This window comes from Arachis ipaensis, chromosome B3 (genome assembly GCF_059453495.1).
Source record: "Arachis ipaensis isolate K30076 ecotype BB chromosome B3, ASM5945349v1, whole genome shotgun sequence".
Classification (NCBI taxonomy): domain Eukaryota; kingdom Viridiplantae; phylum Streptophyta; class Magnoliopsida; order Fabales; family Fabaceae; genus Arachis; species Arachis ipaensis.
The window spans coordinates 12,357,250-12,381,220 of NC_142438.1; the positions used below are offsets into that span (position 1 = coordinate 12,357,250).

The 23,971-nt window shown below is 33.3% G+C and overlaps 2 protein-coding genes across 3 annotated transcripts; one reads left to right on the forward strand and one right to left on the reverse strand.

Moving 5' to 3' along the window:
- The first annotated feature begins 460 nt into the window (after window positions 1-460).
- Window positions 461-1,394, forward strand: LOC107629617 (AIG2-like (avirulence induced gene) family protein). Its single transcript, XM_016332440.3, has one exon. The coding sequence runs from the start codon at window positions 603-605 to the stop codon at window positions 1,215-1,217; it is 615 nt and encodes a 204-aa protein (XP_016187926.1). The 5' UTR covers window positions 461-602; the 3' UTR covers window positions 1,218-1,394.
- Window positions 1,395-5,498: 4,104 nt separating this feature from the next.
- On the reverse strand, window positions 5,499-8,945 carry LOC107629618 (uncharacterized). Of its 2 annotated transcripts, none has more exons than XM_016332441.3 (6): window positions 8,597-8,945; window positions 7,684-7,761; window positions 7,510-7,585; window positions 6,533-6,606; window positions 6,332-6,402; window positions 5,499-6,122 (listed from the first exon to the last, which is right to left on the reverse strand). In XM_016332441.3, the coding sequence occupies exons 1-6, from the start codon at window positions 8,669-8,671 to the stop codon at window positions 6,080-6,082; spliced, it is 417 nt and encodes a 138-aa protein (XP_016187927.1). In that variant the 5' UTR covers window positions 8,672-8,945; the 3' UTR covers window positions 5,499-6,079. The 2 variants fall into 2 exon arrangements, with proteins under 2 accessions (XP_016187927.1, XP_088366359.1); XM_088510233.1 differs by having other exon boundaries at window positions 5,663-6,122; window positions 7,684-7,774; window positions 8,626-8,812.
- Window positions 8,946-23,971: the final 15,026 nt, after the last annotated feature.

The following is a 23,971-nucleotide window of genomic DNA, read 5'->3' on the forward strand; positions in this document are numbered from 1 at the left end:
TCCATTCTTTAAATGATCATCCATAATTATTCATGTATTGAATGTGATAAATAATGATTTTTATTAATATAAAAATATATAATTAAATATAAATATAAAATTATTTTATGTGAGTGTATTAAAATAAAAGTCTAAAATTAAACTCATGACAAAAAAAAATTATTTGGATATTGAAAAAAAAATACAACTTATCTTTTAAAATTCAGTTTTTTTTTTTTCTTAGTGACTGATTTAAAATTTAGTCTTTAGTTAATATTTTAAAGAATTTATTATTATTTAATTAATTCAAAATTTTAAATATCCACTCTCATATACTAATTGTTCAAAAAATAAAAAAGATTATTTATCTTTTATTTTTTTTTTTTTTAAAAACATAATAAAAAATAATATTTAAAGAATAATTAGTTATTCTGTTTTAAAAAATAAAACCAAAACGTTAGCATAGAAAACTCCCCTTTTGTGTGTCTAACATATCACAGCTTTATAAAGAGAAGAGAGCACTCCAACCATTCAATCCAAACCCCAAACCCATTCGCCTCACTCCTCAACAAACAAATCTCTCTCTCCCCAATTTCTCTTCTTTTCTCTTTCATGATCCAAACATGGTAGCAGAAACCGTTCACCGCCACAACCACGACGCCAACGATGGTAACAGAACCCTGATCTTCTCGTACGGAACCTTGAAGAGAGGCTTCTCCAACCACAACCTCCTCCAAGACCTAATCCGCACCGGCGACGCCTCCTTCATCGGCCTCTACAAGACATCGCACCGCTACCCCCTCGTCTGCGGGCCCTACAGAGTCCCCTTCCTCCTCAACCTCCCGGGCTCGGGCCACAGAGTCCATGGCGAGTTGTACTCCGTCTCGGCCCGCGGCCTGGCCCGTATGGACGAACTCGAAGGAACCACGCGCAACCACTACGAGCGGTTACCGATCAAGCTTCTTCCGGCCGAGGAAGGCGCTGACGAGAATGTAAACAACGAGGATCAGGTAAATTTGGAAGATGAGACGATGATGACGGATGATGCGCCGGGCGTGCTAACGTGCGCAGAGGCGTATTTTGCGCATAGTAACTACGCCGTTGAGATGTGGAAGAAGAATGGGAAGAGAGGGTTACGGTGTTATACCAAGAAAGAGACCAAGGGTTACGTCAAGCGCGGTGATCGGCCTCAGCATTTGACCTTCCTTGATCACATTCGCTTGTTCCTTTCTGAATGAATCTCTTTTTTTTTTCCAGTTTTTAATTGCGTTCCACAAAAATATTTTTTTTAATGTGGAAAATAAAAAATTTCCCAAATTGTTGTTGTGTTAGTTTTTTTTTTTTTTTGTGGTGTTTATATATGTAGCATTTGATGGGAAATAAAAAAAAATGTGGCTGAGATTGTTGTTGAAAAATGAAAAGAGTAGTCGGAATTTGGGATTCTCAGAATCTGTTTTGAGATGATGATGATGGCATGGTATCAGTGCAAATTTTTGTTATTATATTTTGTTAAGGAGTTGAAAATTGGACATGTTAAGTTTATTAAAGAATGATGGATGACGAGGATCTGTGTCTCATTGTGTAGCAGCTAGAGAGAAATATAATGAATCAATGCCTCAATGGTCAAAGTTGGAAACTTCAATACATTTACTAATTAGTAATTACTAGTGGGTTGTTGCCTCAGCAGCCCGTCACTTACGCATGAAAAATCAAGCTCACTATTTAGTGGAGGTGAGCCCTAGTTTAACTGGTGAAATCATGTCTTTTAATATTGGTTAAATTATATGTTTTTAATATGTTGTATCTGGGTTTAAATCTTGGTGAGTGTATCAAGTATTGAATATGAATCCTTAAATATTGGATGAATAAATATGTAGTGTGAATATGTTGTAATACCTAAAATTGAGGGTTGTCCAATTCACTTGACTAAAAAAAAAAAAGACTAACTATTCAGTGTAATTTCTTTTTATATTTTTTATAAAAATTTTATTTTAATATACACAAATGGCATAGACTTCCCATACTCAATTAAGAGGTCGCTGATTCGAGTCTCCTATCTTTGTTGCGGATTCGAGTCTCCTATCTTTTCAAATTTGCGGATTCGAGTCTCCTATCTTTTCAAATTTTTGCCAATGAGTAATAGATCAAATGACATAGTCTCTCCATACTCAATTAAGAGGTTGCGGGTTCGAGTCTCATATCTTTAGTAAAAAAAAAAAACACAATATATAAAACATTTGACATTATTTTTTAATCATATTTAATTTTTAAATAACTATTTAAGTGATTAAAATAAAAGATACTTATTTTTATTGATATAATGTTATATTACATTAAAATTAAATTCTTTTATATTATAACAAAAATTAATTTTTAATTTTATTTTTTGCAATCGTTTTTAGAATTTACTTGTGATGTTAATATAAAAAAGTTTTAAATCAACTTGAATTAATTGAATAGTTAGTTTATTTGTATGTTTAAATAAGTATTAAAAAATTAAATTTTATTTTGTTTATGTAAATATATGTAACAATTTATTAATATGAGATCAAAATTAAAACTCTTATTAGTTATGAGATCCAATAAAACAAAGTGCAGTGATAATAAATTTATTTAGAATTGGATCAAAATTAAAAGTTTTTGAATATTGTTTTTTGGGGTGGATACAAAATTATCGCTGGAATACAGCGAAAGATATCTATCTTCAATATATATATAATTATATATAGTTCTACGTACTCACTCGTAAGCTTGATTGCTTTCAGCAGAAAAGAAGAGAGTAGAAAATACAACTGGATACGCAAGAGTGATGTTTGCTTGTTCGTTTTTTTTTTTTTTTACCAAAGATAGGAGACTCGAACCCGCAACTTCTTAATTAAGTATGGGGAAATTATGCCATTTGAACTATTACTCATTGACATGTTTGCTTGTTGGTTGTATTGTTTATATACTAGTATTTTAATAATTTTAATTGTAGATCTCAATTATAAAAATTATATATGATGTATATTAATTAAAATTAACGATTAAAATTATTAAAATATCGGTATAAGTACGTTTGAAAACTCTTATACTTTATATTCTGCCTTAGACTGCAATCATCTTTTTAAGTATTTAATGATTGAATGCTTAAGCGTAAGTATAGTGAATTGTTCAGCTTCCACGCAACAACTTTTTAAGCCTACTCATCTTCAAACTTTTTAATTTACTTAGAATTATATTTTATAGGGGTAAGGCTGATGCATTGTATCTTTGTATGCAATGCACATTCTCTCTGTTGAACTTAGTAAAAATTTTCACTCATTATCTAATTTTATTATTTACCAAAAAAATTATTTTATAGCTATAATATACTTATAATTTGTCTCATTTTTCTACTTTTCTTGTGGATATAGTAATACTAATAAGTTGTTGATAGCATTACGTTATAATATTGGTGAATATAGCCCCCAAGGGCCGAGGCAGAGGAAGGACTTGCCGTCACATTTTACACGCAAGAATCAAACCCAAACAACTTTGCATCTTCCATGCGTTTGATAAAGCCCCACTTCCCCCTTCTTTTCTAGATTCTGTTTTTAAAAACTAGTTGGTACAATGGTACCCAAGAATCAATGTCATATTAAAAAATCAATTATAATCCATTATCGCACATAGAAATATATATTTGATATTTTATAAAAAGAATTTATTATACTACTGCAAATAATTTTGATTATTTATCTATTGCAAAATTGATTATTCTAATAGTTGATTATTTAATAATGACACGTGTTTAGGAGAACTTTTTAGTCTATGTTTAGTTTTTCAATTGTTAGATTTGTTAGAAGATTTGATTTAGTTTTGATTTATTTAATAGTATTTTTATAAAGTTTAAATTTAAATTAAATTTAATCTAATCCAATAAAAATAAAATCTTGATTTAAATTAAATTATCTTTAGAAATTTAATTTCAAATTAAATATTTAAAAGATTTGGCTCATTTTTAAGTTGATTTGCTAGGAGCCTATTTGAAGACTCCTTGTTACTCTTTTTAAATTAATTTTTATGAACGAAAAATTTTGTGAGTTTCTTTAAAAAATTTGGATATGAACAGGAAAGGTAGAGTAATTTCCTTAACTATTGCATAGAAAATCAAATTGAGGTAAAATAGTCCTTTTTCTTTAATTTTTATCTTATCCTAGATTTCGTTCCGTATCAAATAAAATAGATATATAATTACTAATTTTTAGGTACATAAAATATTTATGTATAGATAAAAAATAAACATGTTACGCAAGAAAAGTTCTTTACCGTGGTCCTTACTACATGCTTCGACATTTTCACAATGAAAAAAACACCTTTCAAAGTGAAAAAATTTAGTTACGTATGAACTCTACTATTATAATTTCATGATAATTTAATACTCATTTTTTCACTTTATAGATCCTCTCACTTTACAAAAATATATTAGTGTTAGTAAATATCATAACAGAGGAATCTTGACAAATGACAACGATCATTAATATTCATTTTTTATCAGTATTTTACCGGTGAATATCTGAGCCAGGCCAAAAGGCACATTTGAACAATATTTCTCATAATGGCCCTTGAAACTAATCAAACTGATGCCTATTGGTTAGATTGTGCTGTCATTGAACTGAGAAATTGAGAAATCTTATTCGCATCATTGTAATTCAATTTTAAGTTTCCATAATGTAATACATGTATGATGTAATGCAATTTTTACGGACCCAATCTCTTTTATATCGAGAAAGAATCGGCGAAAAGGTTAAAAGGGTCCATGAAGCACAGGTGCGGATAACACAAGTGATAATACTAGACCCAAAAAAAAAAGAAACATAAGTAATAATACATTGAAGAAAACATAAGAGACAAAGTGACTTTTGATGATAAGCTTTCAATGAGGCAGAAACTAGGCTGTTTTAAATTGAACGGTTGCACTTTCTGACAAAATTGTGAATTTAAGAAAGTGAAAAAAATAGATATTATGGGTAGTTGGAGCTTTTGAAGTGTACTATCCACCCACTACTTCCTCAACTAATTTATCTTCAGAAAATGCTTGGGGCAGAAATTTTTTAACATAAAATATTGTTTGATACTAACTTTTGTACTAAGTATTAATTTGGTCTCTAATATTTAAATATCTTAAAACACCGTTAAATTTAATAAGAATAATTAACATAATAAAAAGTCAATATCATTTGATTTCAATACGTAAATAAAATCGACCTATCAATTATCACTAATGTAAAACTCTTCCTTTTGATACTCGAACATCAAATATTGGTGATTCTAAGATGTTGTATGACAAGAAGACAAAAAAAAGAATTGTCACAAAAAAATTTTGATTATATTCTTTTAACACGAAAATAAAAAGATATAACTTAACTAATAATATTGTTAACATCCACTTCACTTCTTCGTTAATTATTCGTGTCAAATTTAACAGTGGCACAACAATAAACCCAGTTAAAACTTTTTGAGTAAAAAATATAACGTTTAAAATGTTAGAAACCAAATTAGAATTTGATCCGAACGTTGAGGATCATAATAGTTCTTTACCCTTTCTTAACATATAATTGATGTTCAAAACCATCCATTAGATGCTAGTATAATTTTACACTACTAATGCGTTAAAATCAAACTACTAAATTTTTTAGGTAAAGATAACATATCAACAATATAAGGTTAAAAACCTAAAGGGAAAATGCATGAAATATACGTTGTACAAGGACATAGAGTTGAGACAGTTCTAACTTCTAAACGTATATTTGGAAGTATTAGACAGACATTCAATCGGACCATGATGTTTATGTATTTCAACTCATCTTTTGGTACTCTCAATTATGGTCTTATGGAGGTCCAAGGTTCATATTTCTGTAAAATTGGCTGGGATGGAACTTAAGGGCAGTGATGACCCCAAATAGAGTATCCTCTCTAGTTGCCAAAGAGAAAAGGCATATTAAGGTATCCTCATTCATAAATCATAATTCTGTTCTTCTGGTCTAACTTCTCAAATGAATTTGAAGGGACATGCCCTATTGCAGTGTTCATATCAAGAGAACATAGAATATGTATAACAACAGAAAGGACAGACCTTTTACTCATCTAAGGAATCAATACTTTCAATCAAATGTGGCGACCTGCAATATAAACTTGTAGGATTTAGTGTTGAACAACAAATAAAAGGACTGATTTACTGAAAATAAATCTGCTCAATTGAAAACAGAGACATGATTTTTAGTGTGTTTTTTAATCAAGCACTGAATGATTTTGCAATTCCTCTCTGAACATAGTCGCTAATGAGGTGAAGAAAAGAGGAACAGGGGAATGGAAAACTCGAAAGAATTACCATCTGTCTGTATGGTTGATGCCAAGTCCATTGCAGGTAAGAATCATTCCTTTAAATCTGGCAAGGTATTCCTGTAATGAGACATGTCGAACAAAGTTAAGTACAAAACAGCTGTTATCATCAAGAGAGTACACAGAACAATCATAGACAAGTCTAATTCAAAAACTACTAATGCCAATAAAATATAGCCAAGATCCATACCTGCAAGCTATATTTTTCGATCTCACAGGCTCCGGTTAAATCATAGTCACAACGCTTGGCAGGATCACTCAACACTATCAAAAATTACAAAGAAATATAGAAATACATGAGTACCATTTCATAACGCTGCTATGTCTATTCTAAACCAAAACTGTGTGGAGGAAAAACGTACAACTCTGTCTACGCATGTAAAGGTAATGGAGTAAATTTGATCCGAAGTGTAACTTCAGGCCCATTAATCAGAAAGTAATTTTAAGAAGGACAACGCTTGCTCAAGTTCCTTATATACATTCCCTCCAGTTCTCAGATCAAATACTAACATGCTGATATTTATTTGAACTGAAAAATTCGAACTGACGGTTGGACGGATGCATATAGTAAACTTGATCCAAGGTTTTCCCCCTATTTAATATAGGACAAATTTTGAGTTTGCTAGTAACATTCAAGCTAACAATCCCGCAAAATTTCAGCTTTCATCTGATATCCAATTTCCTTTTTTTTTATTTTTGGATAAAAGAATATCCACTTTCCTTTATAACATCAATCTATTTGTCACCATAAGGAAATATTTAAAATGTGATATTAGCCAGATCCCCAAAAAAGAAAAACAGTTTTGGGGCTGGGTTTGAGTTCTGTTACAATCATGTATGAGATTTCCATCCCTCCTAAACAAATCTAGTTTCCCCTAAGTAGCATCACATACTGTACACTAGTATATGGGGAAAAATATGAAATACCTAAACAGTAATACAACAACTGGGAGCTGAAAGCCATAAAACCAACCAAGGTTAAACTTCCAATCAAAACTAATGAAGGACCGCAATCTTTGTTGTTACAATCAATTGTCCTTCACTAACAATCAGAATTTGCATATTATGATTGTGTTCAAGATGGTGAGGTATATAATCAATTTCCAGAAATGTTGATAAAGAGTATATTTATGAATCTTTCTTTTTCTCATTGCAATTAAGAATTACCATTGTAAGCTTCATTTATCTCTTGAAATTTTGCAGTAACTGTACTGTCACCTTTATGCTTGTCAGGATGCCATTTCTGTAAAATGGAGTAGAATCCATCCTACAAAGTAAGTCAAACTTGTAGGGGAAAAAATTTCGAAAGATGAAGTATCAAAAGAGCTAGAATATACTAACCAATGCAAGTCTTCGGTAATTTAATTTGATGTTTTCATCAGTTGCATCATAATCAACCTCCAACACTTTGTAATAATCCTTGAATTCAGTAAAAGTGTCACAACAAGAACACATAAAAGAACAGTTAATTACAAAATGTAGTTATAGACATCAAGTTATACATTTTCTACTCGTCGAATCACATTTTGCAATATGCAGTACTGATATAGAACTTTAAGATTATGGCAGTTTCAAATATCGCTAGCAACTATTTTAACAAATGAGCATTGCATGGTATGAACTAGAAGCTTCATCAAATTGTTGCAAAGTTACTCAAAACCATACATCGAGGTTCTGAAAATCAGGGAAAGAAAGATCCTACAAAATGGAGGTTTAACCACTCATGCTTACATATGTCACTCTACAACAATCAAGTTAATATGATTCAGTTAATCTGTAAACTCCATTCCTACACCTATCCAGATCAATCTTCAGCAACTAAGCTAACATCCACAACAATTTTCCAGAAACCTAATTGTTTAACTACTATTAAAAAGGGAATCACTCATTCATGAATTTTCACTTTCATCCTAGGAATCCTGAAATTAGTGCAGGTTAGCTCAATTTGACCATCCTTTTACCTAGTCCACTAAAGTGTGTTTTTCAAAAATCAGAAAACTGAATTAACTAATTAAGCTTGAACTCAATTCAAGTCACCAAAATCTCCCTGGAAACAAATAGAGCAAGCAACAAAAAAAATCGAAACTTGATAGCTAAAAATAAAACAGAAATTATAGAATTGAATTAAGCTAATAAAAAAAACTTCCTAAGAATCAAATAGAGCAACAACAAAATGTGAAGTTGAGGGTTGAGATTGAAGAGAACAAAGTAAAATGTGAAGAGGAAAGGTTCCAATCATACAAAGATACAATACCCTTGGCTTGGTGGTGTTGTCAGCGGCAGCCATTTGCGACAGAAATGGGGTCAACACGCGAAACTTCTTTTGCATAATTCATCGGAATCAGACAACAACCACAAAGATCCCAAAAAGGGAAAAAATAAATGGCGGCACGATGAAGAAGCGAAAGAATGGTTCAACCGAGCTGGAAGATGCGTGAGATTAAAAAAATAAAAAATAGTAGTAATTGTTGCAGATAGAAACGAAGCGAAAACTGAGAAGGTTAGGGATTTGATTTGTGTGGTGGAGTTTTTGATTGGGAAAAGATAGAACAATGTGGCTTTCCTATGCCACAGTTTGGGAATTTGGATCGCCTTTCTGGGTTGTTTTTTTTAATCTTTTTTATTTATTTTACATTTATTTTTGTCCTAAATTAAAAAAAAAAAAAAGAAATTGTTTTGTTGAAAAGAGATTTAGTCTTTTTTTTTTAATGTATGAAAATTTTGAGAATTACAGGAGTGATTGTGTTTAGGATGACAATGTGGGAGAAAGTATGGAAACAATGCTAATTGTGAATGTATACAATTGGTTAAAAAAAAGGTAAAATTAAAAATAAAAATTAGGTTATTAATTAATATTTAATTTTAAATTTCAAAATTTAAAAAATTATGATTAGTATTTAAATCTATTCACAGTACATACTGTTATTTCTAATCTCACCATAATTTTTAATATACGTCTAAAACTTGCTGTCATCTTCTCCAATCCTCACCTCGCGCCGCTGCACTCCCCGCCGGCCATCCCAATGCCGCCGCAGCCTCTCGCCTCCACCTTCGCAGGTCAGTCCGACGCACCTCGCCATCCGACGCTAAGCCCAATGCTACTGCTACTGTTTTCGCACCGCTCTCTCCTAGTCGCGTTGTTGCGGTGTTGCACAACCCTCTCGTGGAGTTGCTGCTACATCGTGCCAGTTTGTTGTTCTGAAGCGCTGTAATTTCCGGTAAAAATCGTTGGAGAGTGAAGCATCAGTGGAGACATCAATCCGTTCATCCTGTCATCCAAATTGTCGCTGCCGGGTGTGACATGGTAACATCCCAGCTTTTTCTCAGGTAATATTTCTTATTCGTTTCTCATTCTCCTAACCCTTCCATAAATTTTATGTTTTCATTTAGCTGGAGATTGGAAAAACATGGTAACATGTATGTACATGACATGACATACAGAAAGGTGAAAGATAAGATAATATTTGAAGGCATAAAGAATGCGGGTCACCTGATTCACATTGAGAGATTATGTACATTCAATACTTCTCAACCATTTAATATTAATTCAATGGCCAGTTTAAGATGGTCATTTTAGTAGGTATGAGGATTGTTATTTTTATTGTTATGTGGATGATTATTTTGATTTTTTTTTAAACAAAGAAAGCTCAACACAACAGAGTGGAGCATAAAACAATAAATAAAAGAAAGCTCAACACAAAAGAAAACTGCCTACAGGAGAGACATCAATTTCCTTGGCTCCCACATACTGCCTTCAACACCCACCAGGATCACTGGAAGTCCATTCTTGGTAGCTCAAAACCGTCCTGCTCTGTATTTCCGCCACATCTGCTTCTTTATTGTTGAAAATTCTATCGTTCCGTTCCCACCAGATGTTCCAGATCACTGCAAAGAACCCAGTCAGCCACTTCCTCTGCTCTTGTTTTCCAGTGTCCATTCCTGTCCAACTTTCAAACAGCCATTTTATGGTACCAGGAACAGCCCAATCTGTACGAAAAAACTTCAACCATGTGCACCACACCTGCCATGTAACTTCACATAGGAGAAATAAATGTTGTACACACTCTATCTCCTTTTTACACAAGACACAAGCATTGTCAGTACTAGGAATAACACCCAATCTGCTCAACCGCTCTTTGGTATTAACTCTACCAACTAGCACAAACCATCCAAATAGCTCCACTCTCGAGGGTACCACGCTGCTCCAAATCGCACTGGTGAAACTATAACTTGTGATCTCACCAGTCAGAGTTTCCGATTGGATGACTTGCAGAACAGAGCTAGTAGAAAAGACACCCTTCTTATCAAACTTCCACACAATAGCATCATCTCGATCCATTGAGAGCCTCACTGGTCTTAACCTATCGTGAAGGTGATGGACTAGGTCCATCTCCCATTGGAACAACTCCCTCCTCCAATGAAAATTCCAAATCCACTCTAGGTCATCCCAAAACCCACAGTACCGTATCACATCACCTTGCTGATTTGAAATGGAGAAGAGTCTTGGAAAATTCGCTTTCAGAGGAATGCCTTGAACCCAATTATCTTTCCAAAACAGAGTTCTGCTTCCATTCCCTACCTCCATTGCCAGGCCGCTAACCATTTTCTGCCGTACCCGTTGTTCTGTTATATTCAATTGGCATATGTCTTTCCAGTGCCCTCCATTTACCGGTAGGTATTGCTATGCTAACATCTCATTCGGGTTCAAATTATAGCACGAACAAAAAATCTTTTTCCACAATGGGCAATCCTCATGTGAGAACCGCCACCACCATTTAAACAGGAGCGTTGTGTTTCTAAGCACTGCATCCCTAACTCCCAAACCCCCAACCTTTTTTGGTGCCTGAACCAGCTCCCACTTAACTAGGGGTATACCATAATTTCCATCCTCCTTACACCACAAAAACCGCCTCTGTAGTCCAATCAGCTTATCAGAAACCGCCTTCGGCATCTTGTACAGACTAAGGTAGTACATTCGTAGGCTATTCAGCACAGATTTATTTAGAACAAGTTTACCTGCCTTGTTGAGAACCTTCGCTTTCCATAAGCTTAACTTCGCTTCCACCTTATCTATAATTGGTTTTCAAGTCTTTACCAAGCGCGGGTATGCTCTTAGAGAAATCCCCAGGTACCTAACAAGTAAAACAACTTGCTTGCATCCCAGGATATCACTTGCCTGATCAACCCATCCTTGCTCGTAGTTCACTGAGATCAGATTCGACTTATCAAAGTTGATACTCAGACCCGACATCAGCTCAAAGCACCTCAACAACCTCTTATAATTCACAATCGTGTCTGTCTCCGGATGACAGAACAATATGGTATCATCTGTGAACTGGAGATCTGATAATTCGATATGATCTCTCCCTACTAGTAGCGGAGCAATGCGTCCATTCCTAACAGCTTCCCCCAACATCCGATGTAGAACATCGACCACAAGCACAAACAAAAGCGGTGACAGAGGATCCCCTTGCCTCAGGCCCCTCTCTATATTGAACGGCTTGGATGGGGACCTGTTTACGAGAACTGACATAGTAGCTGTGCTGACACACTCCCTTACCTAACTCCTCCATCTTTGACCAAAACCCATCTTCTGTAACACAAGATCAACAAAGCTCCATCTGACTTTATCATACGCTTTTTGGAAATCCAACTTGATTATAGCCGATTTTTTCCTTCGCGTCTTAAGCCAATGAACCGTCTCACATGCTATAGCGCCCCATCATGAATTTTCCTGCCTTTGACGAACGCAGTCTGAGTCTCTCCTACCAGTCCCGGCATAACTGAGCTCATCCTTCTGACTAAGACCTTCGAAATCACCTTATACACACATCCCACCATACTAATCGGCCTGAAGTCCCGGATCTCCTTAACACCCACAAACTTTGGGGCTAGCGTCACCCACGTGACATTCACATCCGCGGGTAACTTGGCACTTTCGAAGAATCCCAACACTGCTGTAGTGAACTCCTGTCCAATATCTTCCCAACACTGCTTAATAAAGTTCAAGTTGTACCCATCACTACCGGGCGCCTTATACGAGTCACAGTTCCACACTGCCTCTCTGATCTCCTCCACAGTCGGCACTACCTCCAGTGCCTCAGCCTCCTCCCTATCAATCTGCTTTACCAATCCCTCCCTAATCCCAATCCTCAGAGCATATTCCTGCCTATACAGATCCTTGTAGAACACCCTAATTGCAATCTTTATTCTTGCCTGATTCCTTACTATGCGTCCATGAATCATCAGTGCATCAATTCTATTATTCCGCCTTCTAGATGAAGCAATGTTATGAAAATACCTGGTATTCTTATCCATGTTCGTAGCGTGTTTGGACCGAGACATCTGCTTCCAGTGGAGCTCCTTCCTAGTGTACCATCTTCCACAGAAGCTCACCAACGCCTTCCTTCTAGCCTCCGTCGTACCATCATAGACCCCCTCACTAACCATAGTATCAAGCTTCTTTAGTTCATCTTCAAACATCATCAGTCTCTTATCCATATCACTGAAGTTATCCTTGTGCCATTTCCTCAACGGTGTAGTCAACGCCTTCAGTTTACATGGGAACGGAGCATTTCCCAATCTTCTCCATTCAGTTTTGACCATCCTCAGAAAGCCCGCATGCGTAAACCAAGAATCCAGACTTCTGAAAGGACGAGGGCCTCCTCTTGCCCTTGCATCTTCCACAATCAATGGGCAGTGATCGGACAACCCTCTTGGGCCCCCCTTAAGGCGAATATCAGGAACCTTCTCAGCCCATTCGATGTTGATCAGAACCCTGTCAATCCTACTACAAGATTGACCCCTGAACCAGGTGAATTGTCTGTCCGAAAGGGGTAAATCTATTAACTACATGTCATGTATCCACTCCTTAAACTCTTCCGCCGTTGCCAGTAAACTATTCATCCCTTTGCGATCCTCCACTTACAGTATCTCATTAAAGTCACTAAACAAGCAGAAAGGAAACTTGGCAAAGCACCGTAATATAACTCAACTCTTCCCAAACCACTCGTTTCCCCTCCCTGCCATGCGCTCCATACACCAAGCAAAACGCACAATGAAAGTTCAGCTTTGTTAGCACTCCTTCAACGCACAACCACCTCTCCCCTTTATAACAATTACGTTTTTGAAAAACAAGTCATCCCACATTAGTAGCAAGCCCCCGGTTGCCCCTACCGACTCCACACACTCCCACCCAACATCACCACTTCCCCAAATTCTTGCAACATCATATTTAATGATCACCTCCCTCTTCGTTTCAAGCAAACCTAGCATACTTAAATTATAATTTCTCTTCAATGACTTCACCATACTCACTTTTCCGTCACCCCTCAACCCCCTAATATTCCAACAGCTTATAGTCATGGAATCACACTTTTACTCACCTTATTTTTATTCTTCGGACGACACCTTCTCGCCTTCTCTTTCTGTTTCGCCAGCTTTCTTTTTACAGCTATTTTTTCATTCTGGGCTTGCAAGATACTCATAATGTCCTCTTCTTCATCGCACAAAACCGCGCCCGACTCCACTGCCAGCGCCCAAGTTTTCTCATTTCCTTTACCTGTTCGTCCTCCTTCAAAAGTCCGGCCTCGTCCTCCCCAGCTTGTCACCACTCCCCTGTTTCAGATTCAGCCCCTGTTCCCATAGAATTCACGCCATTAACCATGCCTTGGGAGTCCACATTCACCCTTGTTCCCAAAATGTTCACACCAATATCCATACCTTGGGATACTACTTTCCCTTCCAGCTTTCCATCCCCGAGCATCTCCTTCCGGCTTCTTTGTTCCAGGTTCCCCGCGCCAGCCATAGAGGTCCCACCGGCCTGTTCCTCTTCGTCCGAGGCCATCAGCGTCTGCACCATAGCGCCCCCGTAGGTGGTTTGCCCAGCCATCCTCACCGCCACCCAATCCTCGACAGCCACCCCTATTGTGTGCAGCGCAGCGACCTTCGGATCTGGCCCTGGATCTCGGGTCCCAGTCTCCGCCAGGCGTCGTGCGGCCGGCCTCTCCCTCCCCGTTTCGGCCTTAGCTCCATCAATGGAGTCGTCAGACGCAGCCGTTCCCTCCACCCCCTCCTGAGTCACGGGGCGTATCCTCCTGCAACCAGACCGCCCCACCGCCTCAATGGAGTGGATCCCATCAACCTGGTCCTCCAACCTCAGGCCCAAATCAAGCCCAGCAAGCACCCCACTTCTCTTAGTCCAGCACACACAATTTCGCGCCTTGCTTCCTTCTTATTTTGTTGATGGGCTACCTTGCCTCAAGCTCAAATCAGACTCCTCAAAGTTGCATGGTAGAGTAGGATCATGCAAGGGCTGGCCCACATTATCAATAACCCATGGCCTACCAACCCTTTCAATAGCTCCGTCCCTGTTCAGGCAGTCTTGCGTAACCGTCTTCTCAGAGTCTGTTGCTTCTCTCCCACCAGATCCCTGAATTTCTGCCATTCGATGATCTTGGGTACAACTAACAGAATCCGTTTCATCCCTCTCTCCTTTGAATTTTGAAAAATCAACGGTAATATCATTCAACAACACCTCCTGAATTACGATTCTGTCCTTCTCATCGTCCACCACCTTTGATCCAAAACAAATCAGGGCGGCCGCCAGGTCACATTGCATAGCCATCCTCGTCCGGCTAGTGGCCCCCATATCAACAATTCTGTTCGCCGCATCTACGGTATGGCTCCCCACCAAACTCTCTGCCCCACCACCATCCACTTCCATCTCCCTCACAAAGACCTCAAACCCAGCATTCCCAACAGTAATATGAACCCATTCTCTGATGACCTCAAACACACATGTATCAACCTGAACCCTCCCTGCCCTGAAGGATGCACCTGGCTCTGTCGGTACAGCACATCGAAGCACTTCACCCCACTGTCTCCCAATCAACTTAAACGTCTCCGGCGCCCATGCATGCAAAGGCACACCGCAGCACTCTAGCCAGACTTTTCGAGTATCGCAACGATCCGCCTCTTCCCACCGCCAGATTCTATGGAAGAATTGCAGCAAAGTATCCATCTTATATGTAAAAACATCATCTGCCTGTTTCATCGTATGAAAAATCAATAGCACTTTTGATGCCCATATCTCTCTCACATCCACTATCTGAGGCATATTTTTGCATACAATGCTCTTCAATGACTTCATGTCTGGTGGCGTTAACGTTTTCCCTACTAAGCTCCTTCCCAGCCACTCCATATTCACATCCACTGTGGGCACGTTGATCCTTTTCGTACATCGACTCTCCTGTTGCATTACCGGTGAGCCACTCCCTGCCACTTCCACCACTGCATGGGCAGTAACCACTTCTTTTCCATGATGCCTTTTCACTGATCCTCCCTCTCGATGTCGTCTCAATGCTCCATGCCCCTGCTGCTCCTTCACCTGCATTTGTCTCCTAAACTTGGCTTCACCCACCGATAACACTTTACCACGCAACCTCCAGTGATTCATATCCGCAATAGCTTTCAGAGCACCCCCTTTCGTCGTGTACCGAACAAAAGTAAACAAATAGATCGTGTCCACTTTATGTTTCCGGCAGAGATAGATGTCGTTAATTCTTCCCGTCCATCCGAACAAGTGATATAGTTCCCTCCTTGAGATATCTTCCGGTAAATTATCCACTAACACAGAGAAAGACTCATTTTCCAATCGCTGATATTCTTCTCTATTCCAGACCCTCAGATCCTTTGGATGTGGCTGCATAAACCTAGCTCCACCCCTCCTCATGTTCTTTTTAGTCTACGCTTCGATTTCAACTGCTTTCCTAGCTAAGTTATAAGCCATCACACTAACAAGAACAGATGATTATTTTGATTAAATTGTGTTTAGTTATATATAATTAAAATATGTTAGATGTTCAATTTATTAGATATGCGAATGATTATTTTTATCCTTAAATGGATGGTTATTTTCACAATGAGTGAGCGACGCCAGTGATGACGTGTGTAGGGGTGACTGCCAGTTAGAAAAGAAGAGGATATTGAAGTGAAATGCTTTAATAAATTAGGGTTTATAATGGTTATTTTTTTTGAAATATCTAAATAGATTTTTTTTATTTAGGTCATTTGTGGAGTGTTTTTTATTTTTTATATGTATTTGGATTAAATTTTTAACGTATTATTCACATTATTTAGATTTTTCATTGTCTCCGTAGCGGAATTGAATAATATGGGGAGGAGGAATTCCATGATTTCATCCCCACGTCTAATCCCATTTTAATATTTTTTTTTTCATTTTCATCTTCATTTTATTCAAAAAATATTTTTTTTAATTTTTCATCTTCATTTTATTCAAAAAAATAATTTTTTTAATGTATGAAAATTTTGAGAATTACAAGAGTGATTGTGTTTAGGGATGACAATGTGGGAGAAAGTATGGGAAACAATGCTAATTGTGAATGTATACTATTGATTTAAAAAGAAAGGTAAAATTAAAAATAAAAATTAGATTATTAATTAATATTTAATTTTAAATTTCAAAATTTTAAAAATTATGATTAGTATTTAAATCTATTTACACTACATACGGTTATTTTTAATCTTATTATAACTTTCAATACACGTCTAAAATTCGCTGTCATCTTCTTCAATCTTCACCTCGCGCCGCTGCACTCTCCGTCGGCCATCCCAATGCCGCCGCATCCTCTCGCCTCCACCTCCGCAGGTCAGCCCGACGCACCTCGCCATACGACGCTCAGCCCAATGCTACTGCCACTGTTTTCGCACCGCTCTCTCCTGGTGGCGTTGTTGCGGTGTTGCACAATCCTCTCGTGGAGTTGCTGCTGCATTGTGCCAGTTTATCGTTCTGAGGCACTATAATTTCTGGTAAAAATCGTTGGAGAGTGAATCATCAATGGAGACATCAATCTATTCATCCCATCGTCCAAGTTGTTGCTGCCGGATGTGACATGGTAACATTCCAACTTTTTCTCAAGTAATCTTCTTTATTCGTTTCTCATTCTCCTAACCCTTCCATAAATTTCATGTTTTCATTTAGCTGGAGATTGAAAAAATGTGGTAACATGTATGTACATGACATGACATACAGAAAGGTGAAAAACAAGATAATATTTGAAAGGCATAAAGAATGCGGGTCACCTGGTTCACATGGAGAGATCCTGTGCATTCAATACTTCTCAATCATTTAATATTAATTCAATGGCCAGTTTAAGATGGTTATTTTAGTAGGTATGATGATGGTTATTTTAATTGTTATATGTGGATAATTATTTTGATTAGATTGTGTTTAGTTATATATAATTAAAATATGTTAGATGTTCAATTTATTAGATATGCGAATGATTATTTTTATCCTTAAATTGATGGTTATTTTCACAATGGGTGAGCGACGCCAGTGACGAAGTGTGTGGGGTGACAGCAGTTGGGAAAGAAGATATTGGAGTGAAATGCTTTAATAAATTAGAGTTTAGAATGGTTATTTTTTTGAAATTATTGAATGAATTTTTTTTATTTAGATCATTTATAAAGTGTTTTTTATTTTTTATATGTATTTGGATTAAATTTGCAACGCATTATTTACATTATTTATAGTTTTCATTGTCTCCTTAGCAAAATTGAATTATATGGGGAGAAAAAATTCCATGATTTCATCTCACATCTAATCCCATTTTGATATCTCTTTTCATTTTCATCTCCATTTTATTCAAAAAAAAATGATTTTTTTAATTGATATAATTAAAGTATAATTTTTTATTATATATTTTTTGGTGATGCTATATGCACAAACATTTTTAGTAACAAGTTCAATCAAATTAATATAAGTCCATCAAACATGAAAAAAAAAAAGATAAAGAGAAAAAAAAAGAAGAGAAGAAAAGACTAAACAGTGGTGAAAGAAAAACAACAAGAACTAAAAAGGAGGAGGAGGCAATGTTAGAGCGAACCACATTAAAAAAAGAAGTAAGCAAAAAAAAAAAAGGATAATAATAAAAAAAAAAAACCAATAACGCATATACACTTACAAAGAAAAAATGCATTGCGACTTAATTAGAGATTTAGTTTAAAAGACATCTGAATGTCTAACTACATTTTTTAAGTAAGAATATAAGATCAAAAAAATACAAATAAAAAAATATTAAACGATAAAAAAGTTACCCTTACACTTAACAAGATCAATAAAAGAAAGAAAGCCCTCCTTACTCTTATTCTCATATAGAAAAAGCGTTTCTTGCATTTTAATATATATGTAATAGAAATTACATTAAAATATTTCTATAAATTTCCGCCTTTATGATTATCATCGTCAACTCTACTTATGTTTTTAATTACTCTAAACCATTTATTTACTTGTTTCTAAAAAAACAAAACTCAATTTTATTATTATGCAACTATAAATTAACGTTGCTAATAGAACTAATATTGGTCAAGTTCTTCAATAATGGAATAACATTACAAATAAATCTCTATACCTAAGAAAGTAAGAATTGGATAAGCTTATGATAACTACTTTGTTTCTTTCATTTTGGTTTGTTATAGTCTCTCTCATGAATCAATTTAGATCCATACTACAATGCATCCCAATTACGAATTAGTTGGTGGGTTGGCCCAACTCAGAATTCATCCCTACTACAAATTCAGTTTTTTCTTCTTTTTAATTATTGATCGTGCACTTGTACGCTTATTTTAGGAAAGTATTTAATATTTTTAGTAAGTTAGCCCAACTGAAAATCCATCCCTACCTAGGGCCGAAAAAAAAAATTCCCTACTACATATGAATATTATTAAAAAAAACTTAGTGTTTTTTCAATCTTAAAAAAAAATATTTTTTCCTTTTTTTTTAAGTAGGAATTGAATAGTACTTAATATTTTTACTTGAATGATTTAAATAATAATGAAAGTAATAATAATTTGGTTTTAATATAAACGAAAAATGGCAAATAGAAACTACAAAAAAGAATGGTTATATCTAGTAAAGTGGTGTATTTGGAAAGGATATTTTAAAATTAAAAAAAAAAGAGTAAAATTAAATAAGCAATGTGAAGATGACCTCTTGCTACAAACTTATTTTATAATTTATAAATATAATAATCAAATAGATCCGGACACAAAAAAAAAGGAAGAATCGACTAATTGGTTATTTACATTTCTATGTTTTTTAAACGTTATTTCTCAAATATTTTATGAATTTAATAGTATATTATTCAACATTTTTTTTAAAAATTTCTTACATTGATCATAAGCTTGTTTGGGTGTTATTATTTTGATAAAAAAAGATTTTTTTTATTGAAAAAAGATCCTTTTTTAGGACTTATTTTTAAAAAAAAAAGATCTTTTTTCGAATTATCATTTTTTAAAAGATCTTATGAAAAAGTAAAAGTAATTTTATGTTTAGGTATTTCATACAATATGTTTGGGTATAACAATATAAAAGTACTTTTTTGTTTATTTATTATATGAAAAATATCTTTTTTTTAAAGAAAAAGAATCTTAAAAAAAAAATGTAAATTACAGCTTCTCAAAAAAGATATTTTTTTTATAGTGCTTTTACTTTTACTACTACAAATTTGTCAACCATGCTAACAAATAAAAAAAGATATTTTTTCAATAAAAAAATATCTTTTTTTTTTATCAAGATAATAGCGAATATGTTTGACAAATTTTTAATAGTAAAAGTAAAAGTACTAGAAAAATAAAAAAATATATTTTTTGAAAAACTGTAATTTACAAAATTAACCCACTGCTTGCGTCACAACTAATTAAACTATCCTAACTAACCGCTACACATGTTAGTTATGTATTGATTGCATGGTGGACGCTTTGATAAAAAGGAAGCAAAAATTACTTTTGATAAAGTAATATAGTTGAACAATAGAAAAAATGAGACATCAAGTGATCATATTATTGGTTTCAAGGATTGTTGGATAGAGAAATGTAGACTTTTAGGCTGTATTTGTTTTTAGAGACAGGACAGAACATGATATTGAAATGGAGACAATAGGATAGAGACATTAAAAATTATCTTTTGTGTATTGTGTTTGGATATGATGGATAAGATACTAATGTAATGTCTAGTATTATATTTGGATACACATGGACAAGACTAAAATATTATATGAAATGACTAAAATAGTCCTGTAATTCTAAATTTTCTACATCAATACAAATTAATTTAATAAAAAATGAGAGTACGTAGGAGTACAGACGGAACTTAAAAAAAATATTTGAAGAGGCAAAAAATTTTAATAAAAAAATATATTAGTATTTATATTAAAATAAAATTTATAAATATAATTATTTTATTTTAAAATTTATTATTAATATGTAGGAATACATATGATTAAGATTAACAAAAAAAAATAAATTTGAGTTTGATTAATAAAAAAATTTGTTTAAGTTAATAAGCTAAATTAATTTTAAATAAAAAATTAATTTAAAAAAAATCATTTTTACATGAAAAAATAATTAGTTTTTGTATATAAAAATTTATTTTTATTTAAAAAAACTAATTTTTTTTATCTAAAAACTGATTTTTTTTATAAAAAATTGATTTTTCTTTAAATTATATAAAATCAATTACAATTTATAAATTATTTTTTAGCATTTTAAAAGATTAATTTTACTTTTGCTAATATTTATCTTTCAAAAGTTTTAAGATTAATTATTTTTGTTATTATTTTTATTACAAAACAAATAATATAATATAAGATTAAAATGGTATTGAAGTAAAACGATAAAAAAAAAGAATTATCTATCCCCAATAAAAAATTCTACAGAAAGGAGAGAGTATCTGTAAAAGAAAGAGATAGAGGAAGAACAGGAAGAAAAAAGTATCTCTGAACAACGCAATAAGAAAAATAAAAAGGGGTAATAGTGGAAAAAAGGAAAACAAATTTATAAAATTGTCCGTATCCACTCTTCCAAATCCCGTGTCTATCATTGTCCTTCGTGAAAGAGTGGACACAAAAGTATAAAAAACTGTCTCGAAAACAATATGTCTACTGTCCATGTCTCTGCTTCCAAACACTTTTTAAATAAGTATTGTCCATATTTTCGTGTCTTGTTCCCGAAAACAAACGCTACCTTAGTGCTATGTTAATTATTATCTCCATTAATTAATGGCTATCAACCTTCGTTATAGGCTTATAAAATATACGACCAAAAAAATATACGAACAAAGATAATACATATAATTTTTATTTCAACGAGAATTTATTTCTGTATATTTATTATAAAAAATATATGTTTTATTTTTGTTCGTATACTTTTTATTTTTAGTATTAAAAGTAAAAATAAAAAATTTGTTTTATATAAAAAATATAAATTTTAATTTTTAATATATTTATTAAAATAAAAGTATAAAATTTTTTATTATAATAAAATTTTTATTTTAATTTATATATATTTATTATGTACGTAAATTCTGTGCATAGTAAATTAAATTAGGTTGATTCAATTTACATATAAATATTTAAATAAAATTTATTTGATTTGATTTATATAAATCTATTTAAAATAAACGTGTAACCAATTTTTATTCAAAATATTTGCATATTTTAAGTTTCTAATTAATTTATTACCAGGAAAAAAAAAAAACCTTCGAAGAGCTAGCCTTATTTTTATTCTTTTAAAATACATCTTCAACCGATAATCTCATGGGTAAGAATGAATGGAAGTGAAGACTCAAGAGTCTAAAAAGGAAGCGTAAATCAAAGTCTCCGTCGTATTTTATAAATAATTCAAACATGGCAGCATTCTTAATGTAAATAAGAAGTTTGTCATGCAATGACATAGAAAATCCAGTAATAGGAAAAAGAAGACAGTTCTGTAATAACAATATAATTTAGAAATTAATAAGATAATGTTAGGGATATGATCATTACTTGTTTGTCTATCTTTAATAATTATCCCAGTTCTCAATATAATACAAAAATAAAAGATTGGTATACCAATAAAAATTAACATATATCTTCTGCCTTAACTATCAATAATTCGAACCGGAAATTTTATTTGTTCTATATAGCATTGTTGATGTTGATTAAAAGCTTTTCACATGGAGTCTTCATTTATTAATAAATAAAAGTCGTTAGCCGCTTTTCACAATTTCACATGGAGTTTTCATCTATTAATAAAAATCGGGTTAGCAGCCTTAGCTACCTACAACTTGCTGCTGCTTCATTGTTGAACAAGTCTTTATTCTTTTTCAACAGAAAATTCGAGTTCGAGTCCAATAATAATGATAATAATTGTGATTCATTATATACACACTACAAGAAAAATTATTTTTAATAACAATAATGTGCTTGTTCGGAAAAAAATTACTTTTCAATAAAAATTTTATTTTTTATTTTTTAGTGTGTTTGACAAATTTCTAATAATAAAAGTAAAAACATTAAAAAATTACAATTTACATTTTTTTTAAAAGATATTTTTTTCTTAAAAAATATTTTTTATATCATAAATGAACACAAAAATACTTTTATCTTATTTTATTCAAACATAATAGATAAAAAGATGTTTTTACACAAGATATCCAAACATAAAATCACTTTTACTTAAAATTTTTTAAAAAAATATCATTTAAAAAAATCTTTTTCAAAAATAGTACCCAAACAAACTTAATCTTATTTAACTTATATTTTTGTAACAATTATATATTTGTCATTATTAATATACGTTACAATGGCATATATTTTTTATAGCCAATAAAACAGTTTTTACTGACAATTATATAAATGTCGCTAAAATTTTTTAGCGACAAAATATAAAATGATTAATATCTAATTGTTAGTAAATATATTAACGAATAATTTTATTAGCACCAACAACAAAGTAAAAGACTACTAAAAATAATTTTTCTAAAGGTGACACTAAAGGTTTTAATCCGAAGAAATTGTGATCATGACATTAATTGTGAATAGTAAATGTGGTGGTTGTGCTGGTCTGGTCATATGTGTCTGAATAAATTATATGTTGCTACCTTGCCGGGGTTTACCTAGAAATTAATATCACATGGTTCGGCGAGGAGAGAGAGACAAGAAAGAGAGGGGGAAGCAATGCTATATGAGAGACAAGTATCATTTTTTTGTTAGTACTTAACCAATAGTGCAATAATAATTTATATTTATATTTATAAAAATTTTGCATATAAAAAAATATATAATTTATATTTATATTTATTAAAAATTGTATATATAAATTAATATCATTTGTATTTATATTTTTTAAAATTTGTGTATATAAATTAATAAAATTTAGAAAATAACAAAAAATACTAAAAATGGTTGAGTTCCAAAATTTTTTTTAAGAAGTGTTAGAAGAAAAATCTATAAGTGAGACATTACTAGGAAGCTTGAAAAAATGGCTACAATGCAATTTTTGCTTGAGGATGTGAATGTGAAAGAAGAGTTGGTGGTGGTAATAGACAATAAAGATATAATGGGATGAATTAATGGAAAAGATGTGAAATATATGAGGTAGAGGGAGTTTAACAAAGAAAGCAAGTAGGAGTCCTTGGCTTTTGGGTGCAATGAAGCCGTTATGAATGAAATAGGCTATATAGATCAGATATAAAGGAAGAAGGAGGAGATATATATGTGTTTTTTTTTCCAAGTTAGTTTGGGATTAGTATTCAAATTAGTCTTTTAAATTTTTGTAAATTAATTTA